The sequence below is a fragment of the Netta rufina genome (assembly GCF_964035555.1).
Source record: "Netta rufina genome assembly, chromosome: 3".
NCBI classification, from domain to species: domain Eukaryota; kingdom Metazoa; phylum Chordata; class Aves; order Anseriformes; family Anatidae; genus Netta; species Netta rufina.
Genome location: NC_140125.1, coordinates 89,206,972 through 89,230,881, shown reverse-complemented (window position 1 = coordinate 89,230,881; position 23,910 = coordinate 89,206,972). Strand labels below are relative to the sequence as shown.

The window sequence follows — 23,910 nt, the reverse complement described above, 5'->3', positions numbered from 1 at the left end:
ATAGCTACCAGTCTTTTGACATTATTTTTCATGAGTCAATACCTCATATCAAACTCCTAACATTTTTCTCTTCAGTGGTTACATTTTCCTTTTGCTTGGGTTCCACATATTTAAAATTCATATTTTGCATTAATATTAACCTTTTCCTCTCCTCCTGTAGGTACAATCCATTGAGTCAAAACTGGACTGTCTGTTAGACATTTATCAACAAGTTTTGCGAAAAGGATCTGCATCAGCGCTCACTTTGGCTTCATTTCAAATGCCAGCTTTCGAGTGTGAGCAGACTTCTGATTATCAAAGTCCATCGGACAGCAAAGATTTGTCTAATTCTGCACAAATTAGTGGATGTGTATCCAGATCAGCCAGTGCCAATCTGCCTCGTGGCCTACAGCTTATACTGACACCAAATGAATTTAGCACTCAGGCTTACTATGCTTTTAGTCCAGCTATGCATAGTCAAGCAACGCAAGTGCCAAACGATGGACCTACAACAGGTAATAACACATCAAACCAAATAAACCAGGCAACTAAGCCAGCAACTCCAACAACATTACAAATACCACCTTTCTCATCAATGAAGCATATCAATAGGCCTGAGCCCGTTCACATTATCCCTGTAACCACGCAGGAAAATATTTCTGATGTCACCGCTTGCCTTGTTGCATCAAAGGACAATGGACAAGTTGCGCAGCCCAGTGCAACAAAGGATCTTGCATGGAGAAAAGGTCTGGATACAGAAGGGGAACCTTTGCTCTCAGTTAAACCTGTGGTGCAAATGGATTTAGGAAAATCTTTATCTGTACAAAACCTTATACAATCAACAGAGGAACTTAATGTACAGATTACTGGCAGTGACTCCAGTGGTTCAAGAGGTAGCCAAGACGTGTACTCCAAATGGAGGGAGTCAAAATTATTTATAACTGATGAAGAGTTGGAGACAGAGGCAGGAACAGAGACTACTGAAGCCATCTCTCGACCATTAGTGGAAACAACTCTCTCTACTGACTCTCTAAGGACTGGAATATCAAGATCATCTCAAAACATTTGCAAGCCAGGGGACGGTACAGAAGCACTCAGTCTGCTCCATGTCAAACTTAAATAACAGCTTGTGGGCTTTCTTCGTTGGCTGGGTCATTCCTCTAGTCATACATATCATAGCATGAACTGTTTTGAAAGCCTTTTTAATATGATAAAATCACAAAAATCAGGATGAATCCGAAAAGCAGTTGAATGAGCCCATATCTTCTAGTTGCATGAAAATGCATGTTTAAGTGACGGCTAAAATTCAGATTTATACCTACAGTACAGCAGCCTTTTGTGTAGTACGGTAGGTTTAAATAAAGAGTTGCCTACAAAGCTAATGCTGCAGGATATATCAAAAAGCAAAAATTTGAGCATTTAGACCTAGTGCCGTTTCTACAGGGCAGAAGTAAAAACCGTAAGTTTTAAAGCACTTTGCTTCTGAACTAATTAAATATATATATATGTCCTGATTTAGATGATAGTTTATGTTTACAACAAAAAAAAAAAAATTATCTACAGCTGCTAGCAAGGTACCAAGGAAACCAGATATATGGGATTAGAAATGGCTGCCAGTTGCAAGATACACACATGAGCTCATCAGCAATCAGTTATTCTTAACTCGGAAAAACAGTATGTTGATATCCGTCCGATTTTTGGTGATTTAGTGTTGTGACAAAAGTACCCGACACACTGCTACCATCATATTGTTCTTTATAACAAGAACACTCTTTTGTTACAAAAAGTTTGTATCGTAAGGGTCAGGGCTGGCCTCAAAAGTGGGTAATTTGGGTGACTGCACTAAGAATTCAGGGGAATTTCTCCTTCTTCCAGTCTCATTGAGGAGCTGTCTCATAAATCTGAAACATTTTGGCAGCAGTACGTGAGGGGAAGGCGCAGGCACTGCCTTTGTTGCAGAAGCAATGTTTCCTTCTGAGGAGATTTTGGCAATCTGCCTCGCAGTCACTACCTGATGCCGTGACGGTAATTCATAAGGCTGGGAAGGGAGGGACAAAGAGGAACTGAAATACAGAGTAGATCTAAAGAGGAAAAACAGGGAAGAGGGAAACACAACACAAAGGATGAAGAAAAAAAAAAAAATAGAGATTTAGATGGGCAAGATGAGAAATGATCCCAGAAAACTAAGGATGAAAGGTAAAGAGGCAAAAATATTTTTTAAATACCAGCCTGTCAGTGAGTACTGTTTCCAAAAAGGCCATGTAGGCAACCAGAAATGGAAGTAGGGAAGACCACTTTACCTGAAAAAAATTGAAGGCAGATTTTTTGGTTGTTTTTTTTTTTGTGCTTTGGGTTTTTGCTTTTTTTGTTGTTGCTTTTTTGTTTTTGTTTTCTTTCTTCTTTTTTTTTTTTTTATTCTTTTTCTTTTTAGTAAAAGGAGAGGAGAAGAGAGGGAAGTTGGCACACACTCTTATAGCTCAACACTGTGTCCCAACCACAGTCATTTCTTGAGAACTTTCCGAGAAAGGATCTTCAGACTCTTTCCTCCTAAAACCTGAGTTTCCAAATCCAAAGTCTACATCAGACTGAGCATTCCTGCTTGATACATCCTCTTTTTTTCATATCCTACCTACACTTCACTCCTGCTGAGACGCAGGAGCAGTGTTAGTGTCCTCAGCAAGGTTTCACCACTGGAAGAACCCTTGTGGAGCCTAACCAGGCTCTCATTCTTCCCAGCTGAACAAGGTTTTTGTGTGTTGCATACCCCAAAATTTATACCCTATCTGCACCGCAGGCTTGTAGACAGCCGGACTCGGGCTCAACTTCCCTCTAGCAGCAGGAACAGTGAATGTATGGGGGTGCCAGTGCCAGCTCACTCAGGGCAGTGTTTTCTCAAGGCCCAGACCTGCTGGGAACTTGCTATGTACATCAAAAACGTCACTCCAGTCTTAATCATGGCTAAATGCTATAGATTGTATCGTGAAGGATCTGTTTACTATGAAACCATTGTAATTTCTGCTTCCATATTTCCTTTACAGAAGTATTCCTGGATATTACATGATAACCTTATTCTGTGAAAGTACATGCAAACTGTAGAGTGTATATATTGTGTCATTATATGGGGTCCACGGATGGTACACTGTGCTCCATGGCTCACACCGGAGCAACCTTCAGCTGTTAAATCCTGAAAGACACCTTGAAGCACAATTTCCTCACCACTGATTTGCCATATAATTTACCACACTCAGCCTTTCCTGTGTTCTTTACTGTGCAGTCTGGTTATGCTAACGCCTGATTACAGCAGTAATTTTGTGAGGATAAATAGATATATTTTTTCCACATCTCCATTCATTTAACTATTAACCTATTTGAATATCTGCATTTCAGCCAGGCAAATCTAAAAGTTTAAAGTACTATCCAAAACTTAAAAACTCACAAGTTTGGGGGCTTTTCTTTCTTTTTTCTTTTTATTTTTCCCTAATGGTTTATGGTGCCTTTCTTGCCTTTCATATGAAGCCTCCTGCCAGCCTAAGTCCTGGCCCTTAGGTCCAGGTCAGGAGCAAGAGATGAGGCACATGGCAACAATGTGCCAGTAACGAAACTCCCTTCCCCTCCTTGATGAGACAGAAAACTAAAGGCATCATGAATTGGCCTCCAATCTTCCACCTTCATCTGCATGAGCAGATCGTTGCACCCCCACTGAGCCAGGCAGGAGGCAATGGGAGTACTTAGCATTGGCTCTGACTGTACGCATTCAGTACCAGAAGCAGGGCCTTGGGTTTTGCTGATAATTTATCTCACAGAAACTTGGTATTTTTGCCTTAAATGACATGCTTGAGTCCTTCTAATTTTAAGTTAATTTATTTAATACAATGTTGTGCACAAAAGAATGAATTCTATAAATTATGTATGAAAATGTTAATGTCTTTACAAAGTACTAATAAATCCAGAAGATCGTATCTTTTCAAATTATGGTTTAAAATCCTGATTTTTTTTTCTTTTATGCTCACCTTTATTATTTTTGTAGCTGCAAGTCTTATCATATAGGATTTTTTTTTTTAACATAATATTGATAGAAAATAGAAAGAGTAGTGAATATATGAAATCCTGGAGAGGAAGAATTGTTTGTTTGGATTTTTATAAGCTTTGCTCATATTTCCTCATCAAGAGTTTCCTGTTTCTATGCTCTCTCTTTAAACGACAGTGTCATGACTGACAGTCATTCAGTGGTTTCACAAAAGAAGGACCTGTATGGCTTTTCAAGTCTTGTCCTGAGCTGCTTATTAAATTCAAGCTCATGATAGCTAATAAAAATTTTTTGTGAGTAGGGACAGAGGACAAAATTTTTTTTCTGACTTACAATCCATTTGAGGGTTGTTGAAGAGAGAATTTGAACCTAAGTAAGAGCTTCAGGAATTAAGCCTTATCCAAATAACTGTTTTCTGATCAGCATGTTTCTTGTATCTGATTGAAGAGAGAACTGAAAAGAATAGTTTTGATGATTATTATTTGTTTAAGAATTTGTATTTGCTCCTGGCTTATATGATCTATACTTTTTATTTAAATATGAATATAGTGTTTTAGCCTAGGGTTCAAGATTGCAAAGATCATACACTTTTATTCACAGTGCCCACGGTTGTTACATATGTTTTTGAGATAATCCTACTTAAAGTGACTGCTGTCATTATAGTACGGTGATGAGTAATTCACCTGCTCTTCTGTGATAAGTCAAATCATACTGAATTGCTGATGTATAGTACAACATCTGATGTACAGTAGTATTTCTGGATTGGGACCTGCAATCCTTACGCAAGCAAAAATTCTACTGAATTCAGTAAGAATTTTTCTTGAATCGGGAGCTGAGACTCAAATCCTTACTTTGTTGGGCATCTGTTTAAAGTGAAAATGGTAATATTCCAATTATTTCCTGAGGAAAATAATACTTAGCAGAATTTACCCATGTCACATTGACTATATAAGAGATAACGCACAAAGTACTGATGTAAAAAGGGAAGAAGATAAGGGACATTTTTAAAAAGCACAGAGAAAAGGAGAATAATCAGAAATGAGGAGTAAGCAGGAAAAATATAACAGCAAATGAATGAAAAAAAAAAAAAAAAAAAAAAAAAAAAAAAAAAAGGTTTAAAGACTTGAGGCTAAATTCATCCTTGGATGGCTTCACTGACTTCAATGAATTCACTGCCCAACTGGGTGAAGTTCAGCCTTCATTGGGATAACCAGGCTCAGTTCCACTGACCTTAAAGGAACTGAACCCACCTATACCAGGAATGAACTTGCCTCTCTGGGCCAACTTTTATCCTGACTCATATGTCATACAATCCTTTTGGATTATCACAGAATCATTAGGTTTGAATGAGATACAGGTCAGAAAAGAATTTGCCCCAGATATTTCTGCTTCACTTTTTTTTTTTTTTTCAAGTGTGTTAATCGACTTAATTCAAATGGATTACAACATCACACAAAGTGCTGTCACTGTCTAAAAAACAAGTTAACTGGTTTTTGAAATAAGAATTGTCCCCTGCAGCGTCAGTGGAAGCAAGTAATATTCTCCCGTTCATTCATCTGAATGCAGATGTGGCCATTCCCTCAGCTACACCCAGGACAACTCCACACATACTCGGTATCACTTGCTATTGGAAGCATTTTTTTACTTCTTTGAAAGGCAAAAAGCCAGCTTTGCAACAGGTTTAGAAAGTACGAAGGCTGCTTCCACTGACACTGCAATGGCATTAGCCAGTACATTACAATGTTAATTGTGACTTCTTGACAAAGTTGAATCCATATTGTTGTTAATAAAAATGATTTGAAAAGTACTGACTATGCTTACTGTTGTTTTTTTCTTTGTCTTATAAGATTGTATGCTGTGAGCACATATCGGAGAAAAACAAAAAAATTAACTTATATTTTTCCTTTGGATTTTTTGTAATTTTTAAATAAACAGACCAAAATACCACAAAGGAAATGTAGTGGTACAAAATGCGTGCAAACCAGTCTGCCATGCCCAGTTTCTGGTCACTGTTTACAGCAGAGTTTATGTAAGCTCTGGATGTTTCAACACCTCTATGAGGACATTTGAGAGGCATTATTGCCTTTCCTACTAGGTAAGGGAATTTACTCAGGATTGCAACCACAGCCTGCCTTCCTCACACAGTTCCTTCTGCCGTTCTACTGAGGATAAAATTTGCATGAAATGCTACTTTTCAGGATTTTTTTTTTAACTTTTTTATTGGGAGAGCGACCAAACACTTGTAGAGTCTGCCCGGAGAGGCTGCGGAACCTTACTGCTCGGGGACACCCTGCAGCACCTCACACGAGCCCTGTCAGAGCAGGTGCCGGCCAACCCGCCCACAGCCCCAGCAGCACCAACCGCCGCCCCTAACGGCCGCACACGGCCGTCTGAGTGCAGAGCGCTGCGTGGGCGGGGCCTCACCCTCTGCGAGGACAACCATAGGCTCTCCCACCTCGGCTCCGCTCCGAGCAGCCAATCACTGCTCGCGGAGCCCCTGGCTCCTGCCAATCAGCGCGCCCGCAGCCTGAAGCCCGGCGAGGCCCGCCACGTGCGCCGCGGGGGCGATGTCGGACTGGGAGGCGAGCAGCGACGAGGAGGCGCCGCGGCCGCCGCCATTTTGCGCGGTTGACGCCGCGCCCCTCAGGCAGCCGCCGGCGCCCGCCCGCGGCTCTGTGGGAGGCGCAGGGGGGCGAAGGAGCTCTGAGGCGGCAGCAGCCAGGGCTGGGGGAGAGGAGTGGGAGCCTCGAGATGCGGGGAGCTCCCGAGGCGCGGGGCGGTGGCGCCTGCAGGGAGCCGCCAGCGGCAGGCCTCGGGCTGGCAGTGCGCCCCTCTGCTTCTTCATCAGCAACGCCCAGGTCAGGGCGCTGATAGGTAATGACGGCCGCACGCCGACCCCGGGGGGCTTGGGGCGGCCAGGTAGGCGGGTGGGAAGAGGGGAGGGCCCGGCTGCGGAGTGCGGAGGGGTTTGGTGGTGTGGGCAGCCCTCAGCATCGCTGCCTGCCGGCTCCTCCTGACGAGAAGGGCCACACGACGCTGCGACCCCTGGCATCTGTCTCCCATGGACTCAGTGGGAGGCTTGTGTGGGGTAAGGGATGAATCGGGGAGCTCTTCACTCACTTAAGAGAGGTGAGGTTTGAAACCCATTTCTTCCAGCCAGCAAATCATAAGTGGGATGAAGCCCCTTTCTGTTCATGGCTTGTTCTTGAGCTGATTTTGCTGCTTTCTCTGTTCATTTGACATGCTTATGTTTCCCCATTTCTTGCAGTTGACTGACAAAAAAAAAAAAAGCTGCATGTCTTTTCCTAGCAGTTCTGTATCATAAGTTCTATTTGTGATCGTCTGCTGTCTTACAGAGGTCTTGGGTTTTGGTCAAAACCAAAATACTTACAGTTAGAACTTAGTTTTTGACAGCGTGGCTTGCGCTGCAGATATTAAAGAGTTTTTTCTTTGTAACAGGTCGGGGAGGAACTAAAATAAAAGAGCTTGAGGACTCTTCGGGTTCTCGGATACAGGTATAGTTTGCTGTGTATCATTCAGGCCAGGGCTCTATCAGGGAAATACTTGCTTTTGCTTCAGTGTAAACTGGAGTTTCCATAGGAAGTTGAAAGGCGTTGCAATTGCATAATAATTGCTTTTACAAGAACAGGTTAAAAAGGAGGATGAATTGAGGGAGTAACTTGACCGTATGTGAAAGTAGGAAAAGTTTACTGTCTTTATGTTTGTGTGTGCGTGTTTGTGCTTTTTTTTTTTTTTTTCCTGAAGTATGCAGGTTTTCTTCTCTTTCTAAAAGGGAATTAAAGAACCTTTCCTGGGAAGAGAAGTTTAATGAAAAAAAAAATCAAAGATTGTTTTCAGTATATATTGTTGTGTAATGCTTGTCTTTATAGTATTAAAAACTCAATGAGGTTTTACGAACTCAGGTTGTAAAGGGAGCCTTGGAAGCTGAAGTGAAGATCTTTGGCAGTGCTGCTGTGCAAAACAAAGCCAAGATGTTGATTGATGATGCAGTTGCAAACTGTGGACAAAACAACATCAGAGGTGGGACTGAGAAATGTAAGAAGTGTGTTATGGGGGTGGGGGGGAGGTATTTGTAGCTTGCTAGTGTGTTTTTTATGTTGTTAGTATTTTACCATAGTAAAATGGTGTACCATTATCCAAGATCAAGGTTAAAATCACCTCCTTGAAACAGAGATGTCAAGACTGTGAGCAGTTTCGTTCCTTGAACTGAGGGACTTCTGTGAATGAATAACTCTTCCTGGGCATTTCCAACAATTCTAATAAATGTAATATTGCTTGGTTTCTTGCATTACCAGTTTGAGGCCCCCCAAAATCCAGATATTCTTTCTAGTGTAAGTTCCAATGTAGTAGCTATGCAGTGACAAAATTCAGTAAGCTTTTATAAACATAGGCTGTAAAGAAAACATACTGATTACAGCATGAGGCTGACTTGTTACTCCTTTCATGGGAGGTTAGCTTTTAAGGTTTAGTGTTGCACATCATGCCTCATTTTACTAGCCTTTAACATGTTACATGGATGACCATAATACTGTAATGACTGTATTTTGAGTTATTGCTTCAGTTACTGGTATTTGTCTTGCTTAACTGTACAGTAAGCTCTCAGGGGCAAGAACCACATCCATAGTGGTTGCTCTGAGGCAGATGAGGAAGAAAAAATCTGAGAGTTATGCTCCAGCATTAGAATAAGGAATGGAGTAGTTGTGAGTGGGCCAGAGGTAGACCAACATGTTTCTTTCAAGAGGCCAGGATTATGTAATACTTCTGTGTGTGGCTGTGGTGTTTTCCTCTATGTTTCCTGATTCTCCACAAATTGTGTTGCCATTTATATTTCCAGTATAAAAATTCTATTTCTGAAGAGTTGATGTCATCATCAAAAAAGGGATATCAAGTGTAATTACACTGAATTTTTATCTTCATGACGTGGGATACTGAAGAAGTAAACCTTGCTCTTGTAGCTGTTGAAAATAAAGAATTGTTTGCATATCATCTGCCTGGTTTGTGCTTCTCAGAAGTTCACTGCTCAACAAGTTTTCCTTATAGGTACAGAAGCAGCATTTCAGAACCTGTCTTTTCAACATCTTTAGCTACTTAAAGTAATGCTTCTCTTATCTGAAGTGTATTTGTACAGGTTCTTCTGTCAGTGCTTCAGTCCAAGACCTAAGGAAGAGCTCTCTTTAAGTGCTTTGTGTCTGTTCAAAATCACATAAGAGGTCTTGTAATACAAAAATAAAAAGTGTACTTGTTTTTGATTGCATCAAACAGCAGTGTTTTGGTACTAACTCTACAGGAAAAACCTTGGATGTTATCCAACCTGAAAATTCACCAAAAAAAGCAGTGATTAACTGGGCCTCTATTCGAGAAAACAGAGCTAAACATGAGGCTATGAAGTGGGCAGGTTAGTTTTAAAATTTTGATCTTTGCTTGTTTATATGTGGTAGAAGTATTGAATGTGTAAACATTTTAAATACTTGCTGGAAGTAACTGGATTTTTTCAGTGTCCAAATTAATTAAGTATTTGCAGTGAAATGCTCATGTCAGTCAGCATTTTTTGGAACAGTCGTGAAGGACACTGGTCACTGTGTGACAAGTCTCCAATTACTACTGAATTAGTATTTTTACTTCAACTTTTGAAAACGCCGTAGTTTTGTAGTTGATTGTAGCAAAATGCTGAAAAGTGTTTAAAAAAAAAATACTATGTATATTAGTAGAAATTATTCTAGAGCTTGAAACGTAGGGAAGTGGTGCTTTTGCAGGTACTTCAGGATTTCTGTTAGTCTTCGGTTTTGCTTGAATGACTGTGGTCTACCACGGTTTTTGACTAGTCTCCTAGTAAAAGGCATAGAGTATTCGGATTTGGGGGTTTCATCTTAAGCTTTAATAGACTGACCCTAAATGTGCAGCATTTTCTACTGTCTTTTAAGTTTACTTTCTTGTGATTGCTTAAGGCTTGCCTCCAATTGAGAAAAACTTCTATAAAGAATCATCAAGGACTGCATCTATGTCACGAGAAGAAGCGGAACTGTGGCGGTAAGATCATTTCTGTAGAGAATTGCATTGGCAAAATAACTAAGGTACAAAACCTATGAAGTGGGTGGTGAAATATAGAGACAATTTCTAATGTTAGTGTCTCATAATAATTTAGCTCTTAGGAACTATAAGGAATTAAATGATAACTAGCAGATATTTTTCCAAGCAACTAATAATACCCTAACTTTAGGGATTGACCATTCCTATGAAGTGTTTTATCTGGTTAACTTTCAGAGGGTGTTAACAATCGAGGCCATGCACTGTCTATTAGTTGTTTGTTGCGTGTCATGAGACAGCTTATTCAAGTTTTCTAGGTTCTTCCAAATTGTCTTATTCATGCGATATATGCAGCTTGGCTTCCACTTTTTTCCATATATTTTAGCATCTTCAGAAGAAACTTCAACATTGATTACTGTTGCTTTTTCTGTCTATCTTGTCTTTACAAATACATAGAAAAGCAGATCTTCTGTTTCAAGTGATTCTGATCGGGCCCTGGTAGTAGTTTCAGAGCTCCTTAGTAATTCTAATAAAGCTGGTGAATGCCTTGGATTCATATTAACTCGAAGCACCTTTCATTGTTCTTCTTTTTGCGTTGCATCTGTTTTTCTCTTGCATTCTTACTGGAGAAACCTTTTTACAGTGAGTGAATTGACACCTGTTTCCGTAAGTGTTATTGTCAGAACTAGTCAGAAGTGACAGAACATAGGCTCAGAGCATGCACTGAGGACTAGCGGATATGTTATAAACAAGGGAATGCTTTTCATCTAACCCATTAACTGAAGAAAAAGAGATAGGCATGGAAAAAGTGTATCTTTGCAAACATCAGAACTTGAATTACTCATTCTTTCTGAATCCACTCACAGCTTGAAGTAAAACTTGCAGATTGGAATCTTCAGAAGAGGTCTAGAATGAAGATACAGGACTGATATATATTTCCACCTTACTTGCGTAGGGACCTCAAAACTATAGCTTTTATTAATATATATATATATTAAAAATATATATTAAAAATATATTATATATATAATATATAATATAATATATATAAAAAAATATATTAAAAATTCAAAAGGATATATATATATATATATATATATATATATATATATATATAACCTTTTGAATGCTCTTTTTGGAGGTTGTCTTACTGAGCACCTTTTTACTAACCTGCTTTTATTTTTAGAGCACCCAGGGAGCTGCTCTGAAAGTATATCAGAAAGGCTTGAGCCAGAATATAGGGTTCTGACAAAGAAGCACAACCCATTCCTATGAGTTGCTTTTGGGTAGAAGAACTTGTAACAGCTCTTAATTTATAATACGGTATAACAGGTCTGGTATGACCAAGCTACAGCCTATGTTAATACCCATACATAGCTTCAAAGCATTCACACTTCAGAAAGAGTAACTATGGGAATAACTCATGGACTAACTACGAGTCCTCCAGGAGAGATTTTTCTGTAGTGTAGCTGTCTTGAAGGTTAAAAGAACAGTTGTATACAACATTAAGCATCTATTCAATGTTCCGTGCATATTAGGAAAAAATGTCAGGAAGGCACAGTCTTTTGTGTTAGCTTTGCTTCTTCAGATAGATTTTAAAGCTATTGCACTTCTCTAATTTTATACAGGAAAGAAAATAACAACATAATCTGTGATGACTTAAAAGAAGGTGAAAAGCGCTGCGCTCCCAATCCTGTTTGTAAATTTGAAGATGTGTTTGAGGATTATCCTGATATCATGGCTAATATAAGAAAAATTGGTTTTCAGAAACCTACACCAATTCAGGTACTTGTTCAATTTTGATGATACTTAACTGAACCTTAAGAGAAAAATGTCTAAGTATTTATTGTTTTATGTTAGTCCCAGGCATGGCCAATCATACTTCAAGGAATTGACCTTATTGGCATAGCACAGACTGGTACTGGGAAGACATTAGCTTACTTAATGCCTGGATTCATTCATTTGGATTCACAACCAATGTAAGGACCATTCACCCATCTACATTGTTTATTTGTGGGTACTTCTTTTTCTGAAATGATGGCTATCTAGTAAAAAAAATAATAGACTTGTTGGAAAACATACCAGATTTAAAACACAAGATTCCATTATGTCACAATAACGGGATGCAGCTGTGTACTGAAAGTTTTGAGAACATTATTTTAAAAAATCTGATGTCAGAAATGACAGACGTTGTCTAGCCTAATATACCCACATTCTGAAGATGCTTTGTTGCAGATCCAAAGATCAGCGTGGAGGGCCGGGAATGTTAGTCCTAGCTCCCACTCGAGAGCTAGCACTTCAAGTAGAGGCAGAGTGTTTGAAGTACACATACAAAGGAATTAAAAGGTAACCTTCCTTCTCATTTGTTCACTTTTTTTTTTTTTTTAAATCACTTGTGGCTTATTTCACCTGTTAAAATAATTGCATTTGTTAAGAGAAGTCAGGGAAGGGTAGTAAATGAATAGTTCATATTTTCTCATTTTCTAGGATAGCCTATGTAGCTACTCTCACGATGAAAATCTTCTGTGTTTTCTGTGTTGCAACTTCATTGCATCTTGTCCTTCATCCACAAACCTGCTGGTTTTCATTTCTGCTATTAAGCAGACATTACTATATTTTGAAACCTACTCCTGGGGTTCTCTGGTAGCCTGGTGGAGCATTCAGTCTTGTAGCCGTCAAATAAAGAAACATGTGTTCTGCTTCCTTCCTCCTCCAAAAAAGTTTTAAAGAATGTGTTAAGTTACTGATTGGTTTAACAGCAAAACATGAGACCTTTGAAGGTATTCATTAGAAAATAATGCATCCTTTTCCAATACTCATCTATTTTTGGTGTGAATATTTTAAGATCAACCCAAAATGTAGCTTAATAGCCATCTTTTCTTCCTTTCATGATTCCCTCTACTACACTTTGAGCAGAAAGCTGTTGCTGCACATTTGAAGTGGGATCATTCAATGTTGAGCCCATAATTTATGGTGAATCTGTCAGTCACACCTATTGTATTCTTTCATTTTGATAATGAGATAATACTTCTGTAATATGAAGCAATATTGTGGTATTTATTTAAGAGAGATTCAGTTGAACCTTAGTATTCTACTTCTGTAAATCATTCTGTTTTTTAGTATTTGCATATATGGTGGCGGGGACCGAAAAGGACAGATCAATACAGTTACCAAAGGTGTGGATATTGTCATTGCTACTCCTGGGAGACTGAATGATCTTCAAATGAACAACGTCATAAATTTGAGGAGCATAACTTACTTGGCAAGTAGCTGATACAGAATAAGTAATGCACCAGCTGGGAAATGGTTGACTTAGTGTGAATTCAGGGTTTATTTTAGCTTTCTTTTAATGATCTGATTCTCAGTTAAAACACTGAAATTGATTTTGGAGGGGTGGTTCATGCCGAATATGATTGTGTTGTAGAAATGGGGTATGTCATAGAAATAGGATATTCTCTAGAGGGGGAAAAAAATGCTTCTAGCACAATAAGCATTTTAAAGACAATAAATTATTGCCTCAAATCATTGGCCATTTCAGAGTTCATCTTATGAAGATCAGTTACTAATAGATGAAATGCTGTCCCTGAGTTGTCTTTTTACTTTTCTTTTAAACAATTCGAATGACTTACGTTCTTAGAACTTGTGTGGTAAGAGCCAGTGTCACAAACTGATACCTGAATGTTTGGGTGACCCACTTTTGATCTTAGTGGGAAAACAGCCATGCTAGTGTTGTTACGGATCCTTACGTTTTCACTTCATTCTTGCTTTTTGCTATGTTGGACAAAATAGAACGACTATTTTGTAAAATACTTCGATGTGTTTACATTATTTGTGTGTTGCCTACTTAACTGATGACTTGTTGCCTAGTTAGACAAGTTGACCTGCTTTTTCTCCCTTATCTTCCCAACCTTCTTCCCTCTACCAAGCGTTAAATTCTTACTGTGCTCTTAATGAGTTAGCTCCAATTCTTAGTAATGGTTGTGAGCTTGTGCCAAGGCCAGTGGTGCATCTGTAAAGAATAATGCGGGAAGACAGGAGAGTAGTCTAATATAGAAGAAAAACACACAATTGGTAAGCAGGAGGAAACAAGGCCTGAAAACCTGTTTTTAATACTATATAACATTTGTAATCTTCCTATACCAAGGCAAAGTGTAGCCAAACTATGCAAAGCATAGTGTGTGTGACTGAAATCAGATGCTTCAGTATGTGCATGATACAGTATGGTATGATACTAAGAAAAACAAATATCAAACTGTAAAGTATGACATAAAGCAGAAGAAACCATTTGTTGTTATACCACTAGCAGTTGCATATCTTAAGCAGATTGAAACAAGGACCATATCTTGAAAAGTGGTTAGTATCTCATGCCTTTTGACTTTCTGGAAACACTCTGCTTATTTAGGTCCCATTTGAAAATGCTTTTTTTCCAACTGTTACCTTATATTTTCCTGTGTATCTTCTTGTGCATGCATAATAGGGAAGCAATTAGGGGAAAGAATATACTAGAAAAAGAACATAAATCATAATTCAGGTTATATAATAGGTAGATTAGAGTAGCATTTTTATTATATATACACACACATATCTATATATAGCATATATAGATATGTGTGTGTATATATTTTATATATATACACACTATATATATATATAGCATATAGAGTAGCATTTTTATTATATATACACACACTATATATATAAAACACACATATATATACATAGTGTGTGTGTATATAATAAAAATGCTACTCTATATGCTATATATATGCTATATATGCTATATATATATATATATATATAGTTACTGGTAAATTTTACACTACCTTTATCTAATTTAATGAAAGAAATTTTTCACATGAAGAACTGGCCTGCAAGAATTCCTAGACAAGAAAAATAACTGTAGTAATATTAACAAACAAGTAAATATGTATTGGTAATGAGAAATCTAAGATGATGTCAGTTGGGGATGGGGGTTCATTTTATAAACCAGGACTTGATTTTGAGGAATTTAGGGGGAAAAAAAAGTTAATATCTATTATATCTGTTATGGACTTCATTAAGCAGTTTTCAGAAATAAGGCAAGTGAACATCAACTACTCTCGTCCATCTAATGTGCGTCTTTCTCCCTTTCCAGCGAAGTACCAGTGTGCTTACTAGCCTAGAAAGTTTCTGCTGTTAAGAGCTCAGTAGCCAGCTCTGTATGTGAAATTGGTTCAGCAGCCTTGCCATTGTAATAGAACCTGAGTAGTTAATGAAATCTCCATAAGTCCTTTGAAAATAAAAAGAATGAGATCAGGAAATAGAATTCCTGTCTTCTGTTGCTTAACTTAAAGTTTATTATTATTTCAGAGATTTCCATAATTAATAATCTAAAAACCTTTAATAGAATAGTACATCTGAAAAGAATAGATCTACAGAATCATGATAGTAGAGGTTACCATCAAAGTTCTGTAATTCTAAATAAGTGACTGGAAAATGTCAGTACTTCAAAGCACGATCCATGTAACTTTAATTTTCAGATTTAGTTTATCTAAATCAAAAGAGGAAAATCAGTTTTGCATGGCAGCCTTCTTTCTTTGTAGAGGACTTAGAAAACATTGTGTGCTTACGTATTAGAAAAAGATCAATTCCCAGTAGTTGTACTCACTTTCAGCTCCCCTGTTCTATCCCCTGATGAAATAAGTTTGAACTCTGAGAATTCTACAGTGTACTAGTTTAAACCAGAATGTATGGTCTGTCTTTTCCTAGCTCTTAAGAGGATCTAAATTGGTAACTGATATTTTGGACTGATATGAGATCTTCAAGTTAAAGTGAGAATTGTCCTGTAAACTTCTAAAAACTGCCAACTGAAAGCAGGGGCTCCTCCCTGTGTTTGTTCTTGTTTTGTTTGAATTAGGCACCAACCAAATCAGTGTTTTAAAAATAATTTAAAAAAAAAAATGGCCCCTTCTTCATTGGCTTTGAGTGTTCTTAAAGGTGATACAGAGTATTCTTATTATGCCTGTAAATGAAATGGAAGAGGTTAAAGAAAACTGAAGAGATGAAACAAGTTGAACAGGCTTTGGAATGAATTAGAGTAGATTTTGAAATTAAAATAGTTACCAGTAAAATTATCTCTTACAAAATGTCTTGCTGAAACATTATCTAAGGAACTAGACCCAAACACCTTGTTCTAAGCAGGTTTTAGACGAGGCTGACAAAATGTTGGATATGGGATTTGAACCTCAGATAATGAAGATCCTAATAGATGTGCGGCCTGACAGACAAACCATTATGACAAGGTATGTAAACATAGTAGTACTTAATGCTTGAACACCTTAACTTGTTCAGTAACTTTAACCTTGGGGGAGAGGGGAAGTATTAATAAAAAAAAAAAAATTATTAACCTACCAAGAGAATGGTATCATTTTTTTCTCCTAATTGTCTGTTTCACGCTAATGAATCTTCTGACAACTTACTTCTTCTCTTACCGTTGTTTTATATCAACTGTATAAACAACTGTTTTCTCCAAAAATGAACTATCCAAAAAGGAAGGTGGGCAGGGAATGCTGTTAACATGAGTATTTTGAATTAGAGCTACTGTTTCAGAGAGGGGAAAAATAGTCTACAAGCTTGCTAATTAGAAATCATTGAACTACTGAGCTCATTTTCAGCTTCATTAGAAAGGCTACATAACCGTTACCCATACTTTTAATTTAGGAAGTTACCTTGAAATCAGATTGATATTTACTACTAGCATCTTAAAGTGATTTGTAAATGCTACATGAGCTCACTACTGTTACAGTGCACTCATGTTTCACTGGTATATAAGAAAAGAGGAGTGGTGAAATTAACAAATTAAAGAAGCTTTTGCACTGTATTCTCATGTTTTGTCATCTTTAGTGCTACTTGGCCTGATGGTGTTCGTCGCCTAGCAAGATCCTATTTGAAAAACCCTATGATTGTATACGTTGGCACTCTTGACTTAGCTGTAAGTTTTGAAGAAATTACAAATTTTGTTTTGAAGAAATTACAGTTAAACAAGGATTTTGTTTTACTTGTAAATATATGTACGTAAATATATAATACCTTAAAATCAAACTTAAAAATCACTTGCTTTTAATGAAGCTTTAAAATATTATAAAGAACCTTAAAAAAAAAAAAACTGTTTCCATAACAAGGTCCAGAAGTCTTAGACTTCCAGTAGAAGTTACAGGGAATAAAGATCAGTCAAATACTTGTTACATTTGAAAATTGTATTTTGCAGTGCCTCGTGGTTTTGCCTGAACCCTTGTTTTTGCAGCTGCCTTTTCTGTGGAGCAAATTCATGTTACTTCTCCATCTGAAAGTCTTTATTCTCACATGTATAGATCCTTATCCAGATCTGTCTCTTAACTGCTTTCTCAAAGAGAGTAGAAGCTCTGTATTAAACTCCTGGAGGCCACTTGTCTAGGGCAAAAATATGTTCATTACAGTAAGAACCGTCTTTGCTGAACTTAAAATGTATGGATGTAGGTGTATGCTAGTCATGCCTGCGCAGTTACCAGTAGTTGGCTTAAGCAGTTTTTAAGCAGAATTTACAGAAATGTTGCGTGTTCCAAGATCTCCCGCATCCTGGCGCAGAGACTTGTTTGCTTTTTAAATTACAAAAGTTTTGTTTTCAGTTCCACTTCTTAGCCATGGGCAATGAAAAAATAACATCCAGCATGCTTTTAGACCGAAGAAGGAAATGTACTTTTCATCTGTTCTGTTGGGAACTATGCTTTTGTCAAAGGGCATTACTCGTCAAAGATAGAGGATTGTTATCTGACAGATAACAGTTATTGCAGCTCTTCTGTAATGCATTCATCTCTTTCATAGGAGGTCTCTTCAGCTGAAGAGGTGACTTCTGAAGGGGTGGAGAGGAGAGGTTTCCCATGTGGAAAGAATCTTTTTTTTTTTTTTTTTTTTTTAGCAGATTGATTCATGAATTCTTGCCACCATTTTATGATGCAGTGCCACAAGAATGTCCAGACCTTTATGTTACTTAAATAGAGTTATAAAATATCCCAAGTTGGAAGGGACCCGAAAGGCTCATTCATTGGGTTCAATATCTGACTACACAAGACCACCCAAAAATGAAACCACGTGTCTGAGAGAGTTACCCGAGCACTTCTTGAACTCTGGCAGGCTTGGCACTGTCCCTACTTCCTTGGGGAGCCTGTCCCACTGTCCAACCACCCCCTCACTTCCTAATAGCCAGTCTGAACTTCTCAACACAGCCTTGTGCCATTTCCTCGTATGTAGTATATGTCAGATATTCTGTGGTAACCTTAAATGGAGTAAAGCTTTTATTAAAAAAAATGTAGTTGGAAGAAGTGTCAGTATTGATCACCACAAATAGTTGTCAGAACCTTCTTTAAAATCTTCTTGATTTCGAGATGATAATTGTTCCAACTTGCACTGGATTATCTTAACATATATTCACATTAGTAATTAAAAAAATGCTTCCGTCTGCTCTTAGCTAATGTTAGGAATACTTCTCTTCATTAGTCTGTTGATCTGTACCCTCTAAATCTGCAAATACATAATTTGATAAAACTGTTCAGAGATCAGTTTTAACAAGTAAATCTGTATCAGTTAAAGTCCGAACTGATATGCATTCTAGTTTTTAGAGTTTTGTTGTCATATTGTTACTTTTATTATATATGGGAATAAAAAATTCTTTTCAAATGTGTTTCTAAGTAATATCCTCTTTGTTGTTTAACAGGCAGTAAATACAGTAGAACAAAGAGTTGTTGTTACCACCGAGGAGGAGAAAAGAGCTTTTATGAAAAGCTTCATTGACTCAATGAAACCAAAAGACAAGGTCATCATTTTTGTGGGAAAGAAACTTACGTATGTAATTATTTCCCTGTATTACTTTTCTTTTTCTTTCCTACCAGAGGTGTTCTTAGTTCAGATGATTACCAAGTGTAACAGTTCTTGTCAATAGTGTTCTGGTAACGTTTATTTATTCCCCCAGACTGTTTTGACTAGTAGTTTGTACCCTTTCTAATATTAATAGTGGTGTGAAATCTAAATTTTGCATGTTTGAAGTAGATGTTAAGGTTTTTAGTGACATGTCAATATGATTTGATGTTTAATTGCATATGTAGCTGGTGCAGACAAGACCTATTTGCAGGGAGTGTCTTTATACCGTACCTGAGCCTTCCTGATGATGCAAAAATCCCTCTCTCTCTGTTTCTTCTTTTGATACAAGAAAGTGAGATCAAACTTTGTAGTTTGGTACCCTCCCATTTCTCAAAGAGATGGATCTAATTTTACTGTATCATACATGTAATTTTTCTTTTTTTAGTTCCTTAAGAAAGCTTTTGCTGCAGATGTGATGCAGAACCTAAAGCCAACATGCTTTTTCTCAGGAAAAATTAGTTGTTAAAACAGCTCTTGCCCATCACTGTTTGGTTTGTTTGATTTGTTTGTGTAACTGGAAGGTTCCAGGCCTGACAGGAGCTACTACCCTTAGGGGCTTTTGTAGAAGGTTTTCCTCTAAATAGATCTAAGCTTTTACGTGAAAGATTCTCTTGAGCATTCAGTGTGGGCAACTTCTGATTCTTGCTTCCAGCTGGTAGGTTCTGCTCGTCTAGCTATTAGGTACATAAGTAAACTTTGACAGGTGTCTAGAAGGGCTTCAGACTTCTGACTAAAACTGTAGTGATGAGCAGAAGTTTTTACTTCTTTTGTAAAGACAGAAGCACTCTTCTGAGTTATGTAAGAAGATGAAGAAGGAAAAAGTTTAAGGAAGTCCTTACTTGTTAAGAAGTCTTTATGGGAGAGGATTAGCTGATGTGGGAGGAAAAAGTCTGCTGAAGTACTGCATTGCAGCAATCACAAAACTCAAGTGAATACTTGTATGCATTGCAATCATGGTGGATTTGTAAAAGTGGAAAGCTCTTCCTTGAAGTAACTACAGAACATTGTTTTTTATGCTTCAAGTTGTACTTTGTACATACAAGGCGCATCATACCTGGTCGTATCTTCTGTACTTTAACACAGTGTAGATGATTGATCTCCTTGTTGAGACTTTCTGGCTGCATGGGTGTCTGTCTTTGCTTTCCAGATTCAGTGTTTCCATCGAAGGTCTCTTCTGGTAAGAAAGACAGAGAAGGGCTTGAAATAAAAGCATATAAAGGAATAAAAACCTTGGTTGGGAATATTCTGTGCTTCTTTCCATGCTGTTTTATAATAATGTCACCTGATTTAGGTAGGCTTTTGTCCTGTCTTAAACGTTTAGATGTTGTTGGTAAATTGTTACCTTTGTTATCAATCTAGGTGCTGCATGCTTTCAAAAGAACTATTGTTTTATTTCATCTTAGAGCTGATGACTTAGCAAGTGACTTTGGTCTCCAGGGAATTCCAGTACAGTCTCTTCATGGTAACAGAGAGCAGTGTGATCGAGAGCAGGCCTTAGATGACTTCAAGAAAGGTAGACTTGTACCTAAACTTGGGCTAAGCAAGCCAGTACTTCTAAAATTTATCACGTGCAGAATCTTTTTTTTTTTCTAGTGCAGTGTCTCTTCGCTACCGAAACTGAAAGACTAGAGCTCTGAATGGTATATGGTCACTTTGTTAATCTGACAAATCCAAAAAAAAAAAAAAAAAGCAAGCAAAAAGTGATTCCTCTTCAATAAAATTTAAAATGTCTAAGAGCTAAATTATTGAAGTCTTATTTTTTGATGTCTCTGGAAAATTCACTGTTAGCTTAAATAACTGTAAATTTAAGTGTCAAATGATGGAGTTTCTCAGTTCTTTTGATCCAGTAGGATTGGTCATACTTTGGGATTATGTGATCAGATGCTAATAAATCTAAGAATAGTGCTGTGATAAGGATGTCAGATAAACAAATAGTTGTTAAAGCTTCTGTTTTTCGGTTGTTTTTTGGTTTTTTGTTTGTTTTTTGGTTTTTTGTAATATCAGTGAGGCATACTTCATGGTTTACCTGCACCTTGTTGTTCTACTTGTCATTTTACTACTATTTCTATTTCACGTTTTGGGTGCTTACTTGCCAATTAGTACTGAAACAACACGATGCAAGGTGCAACAAGTATATATTTCCTTTTATGTGTTGAGAACAGGAGCATTATGCGCTAGGAAACCGATAGACTAGAGCATGTTTTTTGTATATTCCATAAAATCAAATTCTCCTTCTGCTGTGCTTTAGGCAAAGTCAGAATCCTGGTAGCTACGGACTTAGCATCCCGGGGCCTTGATGTGCATGATATTACTCATGTTTTTAACTTTGACTTCCCTCGTAATATTGAAGAATATGTTCATAGAGTTGGTCGTACTGGGAGAGCAGGGTAAGTGTCTGCAAGAAAACAGTAAGATGTTATTGATCAATGTCAATATTTTATGCGTTGCATAGATGTAGCTCTAGAATTTAACAAGAGAAACAAGTAATACAGAATTGGGTGAAGCTTCCAGAATATACCAAAGTATGTTTTATGTTTTGAAATACATTCATTAAGTTTCAGGCAAACAAGCTTTCCAATTTTCCGTTTTTTCAATTAAGTAGTTGGGATTGAAAGATGTTTGAAAACTAATTTAAATGTGGGGAAGACTTAAAGTGTAAAACACCTTCTGTATAGATATTCTGAAATCATCTTCCTTGTTTATGTCTTCAGGAGCTGCTCAGTTGTTTCGTTTCCTAGGCAGATAACTGGGGGCAGGAGGGAGGGCGGGCAACTTAGTTTTCCACCAATCATGGTGGTAAAGCTAGCTAGTCAGTAGGACTTTCAAATGCTACTTTCCAAGTCTGGAACAAATGTGATTCATTTCCTTGTTTGTGTGTGTACATATTTTGATTAAGATCCTAATGCATGTCTGTTCTTAAATATGTTCTTTATGCCGAATTTATTGTCTGTAATACCTAAATTAGTTGTGCCTTTGCTAAGTTGCTATATTCTGACCTGTATAAAGTTACTTTGTCAAGTGCATAGCAAATACTCTAGCCAGTTTTAACCTAGAAGTTTGTAAATACTGCCTGCAGTTGAATTTACTACTGTCAGTTAGAAAAAAACGAGCAGTATAGATATCTCTTGTTTTGAACATCAACATTTATTTTGTTCCTTGTCCAGACGTACTGGGGTGGCAATAACACTTGTCACTAGGAAAGATTGGAAGGTTGCATCTGAACTGATTGATATTCTGGAAAGAGCAAAGCAAGTAAGAAAAAATCTTACTCAGTAATATTTATATTGGTTCTGGGTTACCACCTGAAACAATTCACGGTGATGGCCTACTTACGCTTTTCTGGATGAGTGTCTGTCTGCTATTCCAAGCTGTATTTCTTGCAGGTGTTTGTAAGTAGTATGAGAACTAAGAGTATAATTTTTCTTCTTTTAAAAGAACCATGCTTCTCTTTATGCTGCTGAGGATATTGGCAGGCTTTCTGGGCTGTGAGTACCCATTGCCAGCTCATGTTGAGCTTCATATTATCAACACCCCCAGGTCCTTCTCCTCAGGGCTTCCCTCAATCCATTCTCCACCTAGCCTGTATTTGTGCTTGGGATTGCCCTGACCTATATGCAGCACCTTGCCCTTGGCCTTGTTGAACCTCATGAGGTTCTCACAGGCCCACCTTTCAAGCCTGTCCAGGTCCCTCTGGATGACACCCCCTCCCTCCTTGCATATCAGCCACACCACACAGCTTGGTGTCATCCACAAACTTGCCGAGGGTGTACTCGATCCCACTGTCCATGTCAACAACAAAGATATTAAACAGCACCGGACCCAATACCTGAGGACCTCCACTCATCACTGGACACACGGACATTGAGCTGTTGACCACAACTCTTCAGGGTGACCATCCAGCCAATTCCTTACCCACCCAGCGGTCCGTTCATCAGACCCATGCCTCTCCAATTAGACCAGGCTGTCGTGTGTGACAGCACCGTATGATTTGCCCAAGTCCAGGTAGATGATGTCAGTTACTCTTCCTTTTTTAACCAACACTGTAACCCCATTGTAGAAGGATGAATTGCATGCCGTCATATTTTAATGGCACTGGAAATGTTTTTCAGCTGTTCATCATTGCTGGAAGATGCATTTTTATCTAAAATGCAGATGTTTTACTTATCTGTTTGTAAGTTGTCCTCAGATACGGTGATGCTGGCGTATTGAAAATCCACATACACTGTGCTGATTATTTTTCAGTGTATGTTAGTATGTTCTCATGTATACATGGGTACAGCTTAACTATGCACCTCTACAGAAAAGTAAATCTAAAAAGGTGGCAGGAGCCAGATAGTGTTCCCAAACTAGATTGCTAAGTTACGTATTTTTAAAGTCTAAAAGTTCCGAATTTCTTAAAACGAAGCTTGTTCTTGTGATGTGTTCTTATCAGGTAGTTCCTGATGAGCTTATTTCAATGGCAGAAAGATACAAAAAATTCCAAATGGAAAAAGACATGGAACGGGATATACGAAGACCTCAAAGAAAGCCTCTAAACTAATTGTAATCTGCTGGAGGTACAAAACAAAGTAAGTGATAATAAATAGTTTGTGTTAGCATTAGCATCTATGTGCTTGAATTTAGAAATTTTTTTTCAGTTATTTTCTATATCTGTTCCATTTTAAATAGTGTTTTTAAAAATACCTTAGAAAAGAAAAATGGGATTAAATTTATATACAAACAAATCTAGTTTTGTGCTTTGACACTACTTTGACTTCAGTCTCGGGAGAGTTGTTACAGTTATTTCTTGTGCGATGTGCATAACTTCTAAAGTCATCATATAATGGTTAAAATCAAACATTGTGGACTTAGTTTTTTAATTGTATGTATTACATGTAAAAATTTTTTTCCTCTTATTTTCAGAGAACTGGATTAGTGAATGTATGCAA

General features: G+C 37.8%; 2 protein-coding genes across 5 annotated transcripts in view; both read left to right on the top strand.

The window, feature by feature from the left end:
• Window positions 1-5,793, top strand: part of KCNQ5 (potassium voltage-gated channel subfamily Q member 5) — a 289,092-nt gene extending 283,299 nt beyond the window's left edge. For all 4 annotated transcript variants that reach the window (XM_084284871.1, XM_084284869.1, XM_084284872.1 and 1 more), the window contains one exon: window positions 161-5,793. In XM_084284871.1, the coding sequence (XP_084140997.1) occupies window positions 161-1,102 (942 nt within the window). In that variant the 3' untranslated portion in view covers window positions 1,103-5,793. The remainder of the gene's footprint in view (window positions 1-160) is intronic.
• Window positions 5,794-6,573: 780 nt separating this feature from the next.
• DDX43 (DEAD-box helicase 43) lies at window positions 6,574-23,522 on the top strand (the record flags this gene model as incomplete). The annotated part of the gene is made up of 16 exons (XM_084284461.1): window positions 6,574-6,925; window positions 7,466-7,521; window positions 7,930-8,047; window positions 9,315-9,422; window positions 9,973-10,054; window positions 11,680-11,836; window positions 11,912-12,030; window positions 12,287-12,397; window positions 13,172-13,313; window positions 16,232-16,332; window positions 16,934-17,021; window positions 18,780-18,907; window positions 20,386-20,495; window positions 21,231-21,369; window positions 22,147-22,234; window positions 23,415-23,522. 16 exons carry the CDS (start codon window positions 6,574-6,576, stop codon window positions 23,520-23,522), a joined length of 2,007 nt encoding a protein of 668 aa, XP_084140587.1.
• Between the last annotated feature and the right edge of the window lie 388 nt (window positions 23,523-23,910).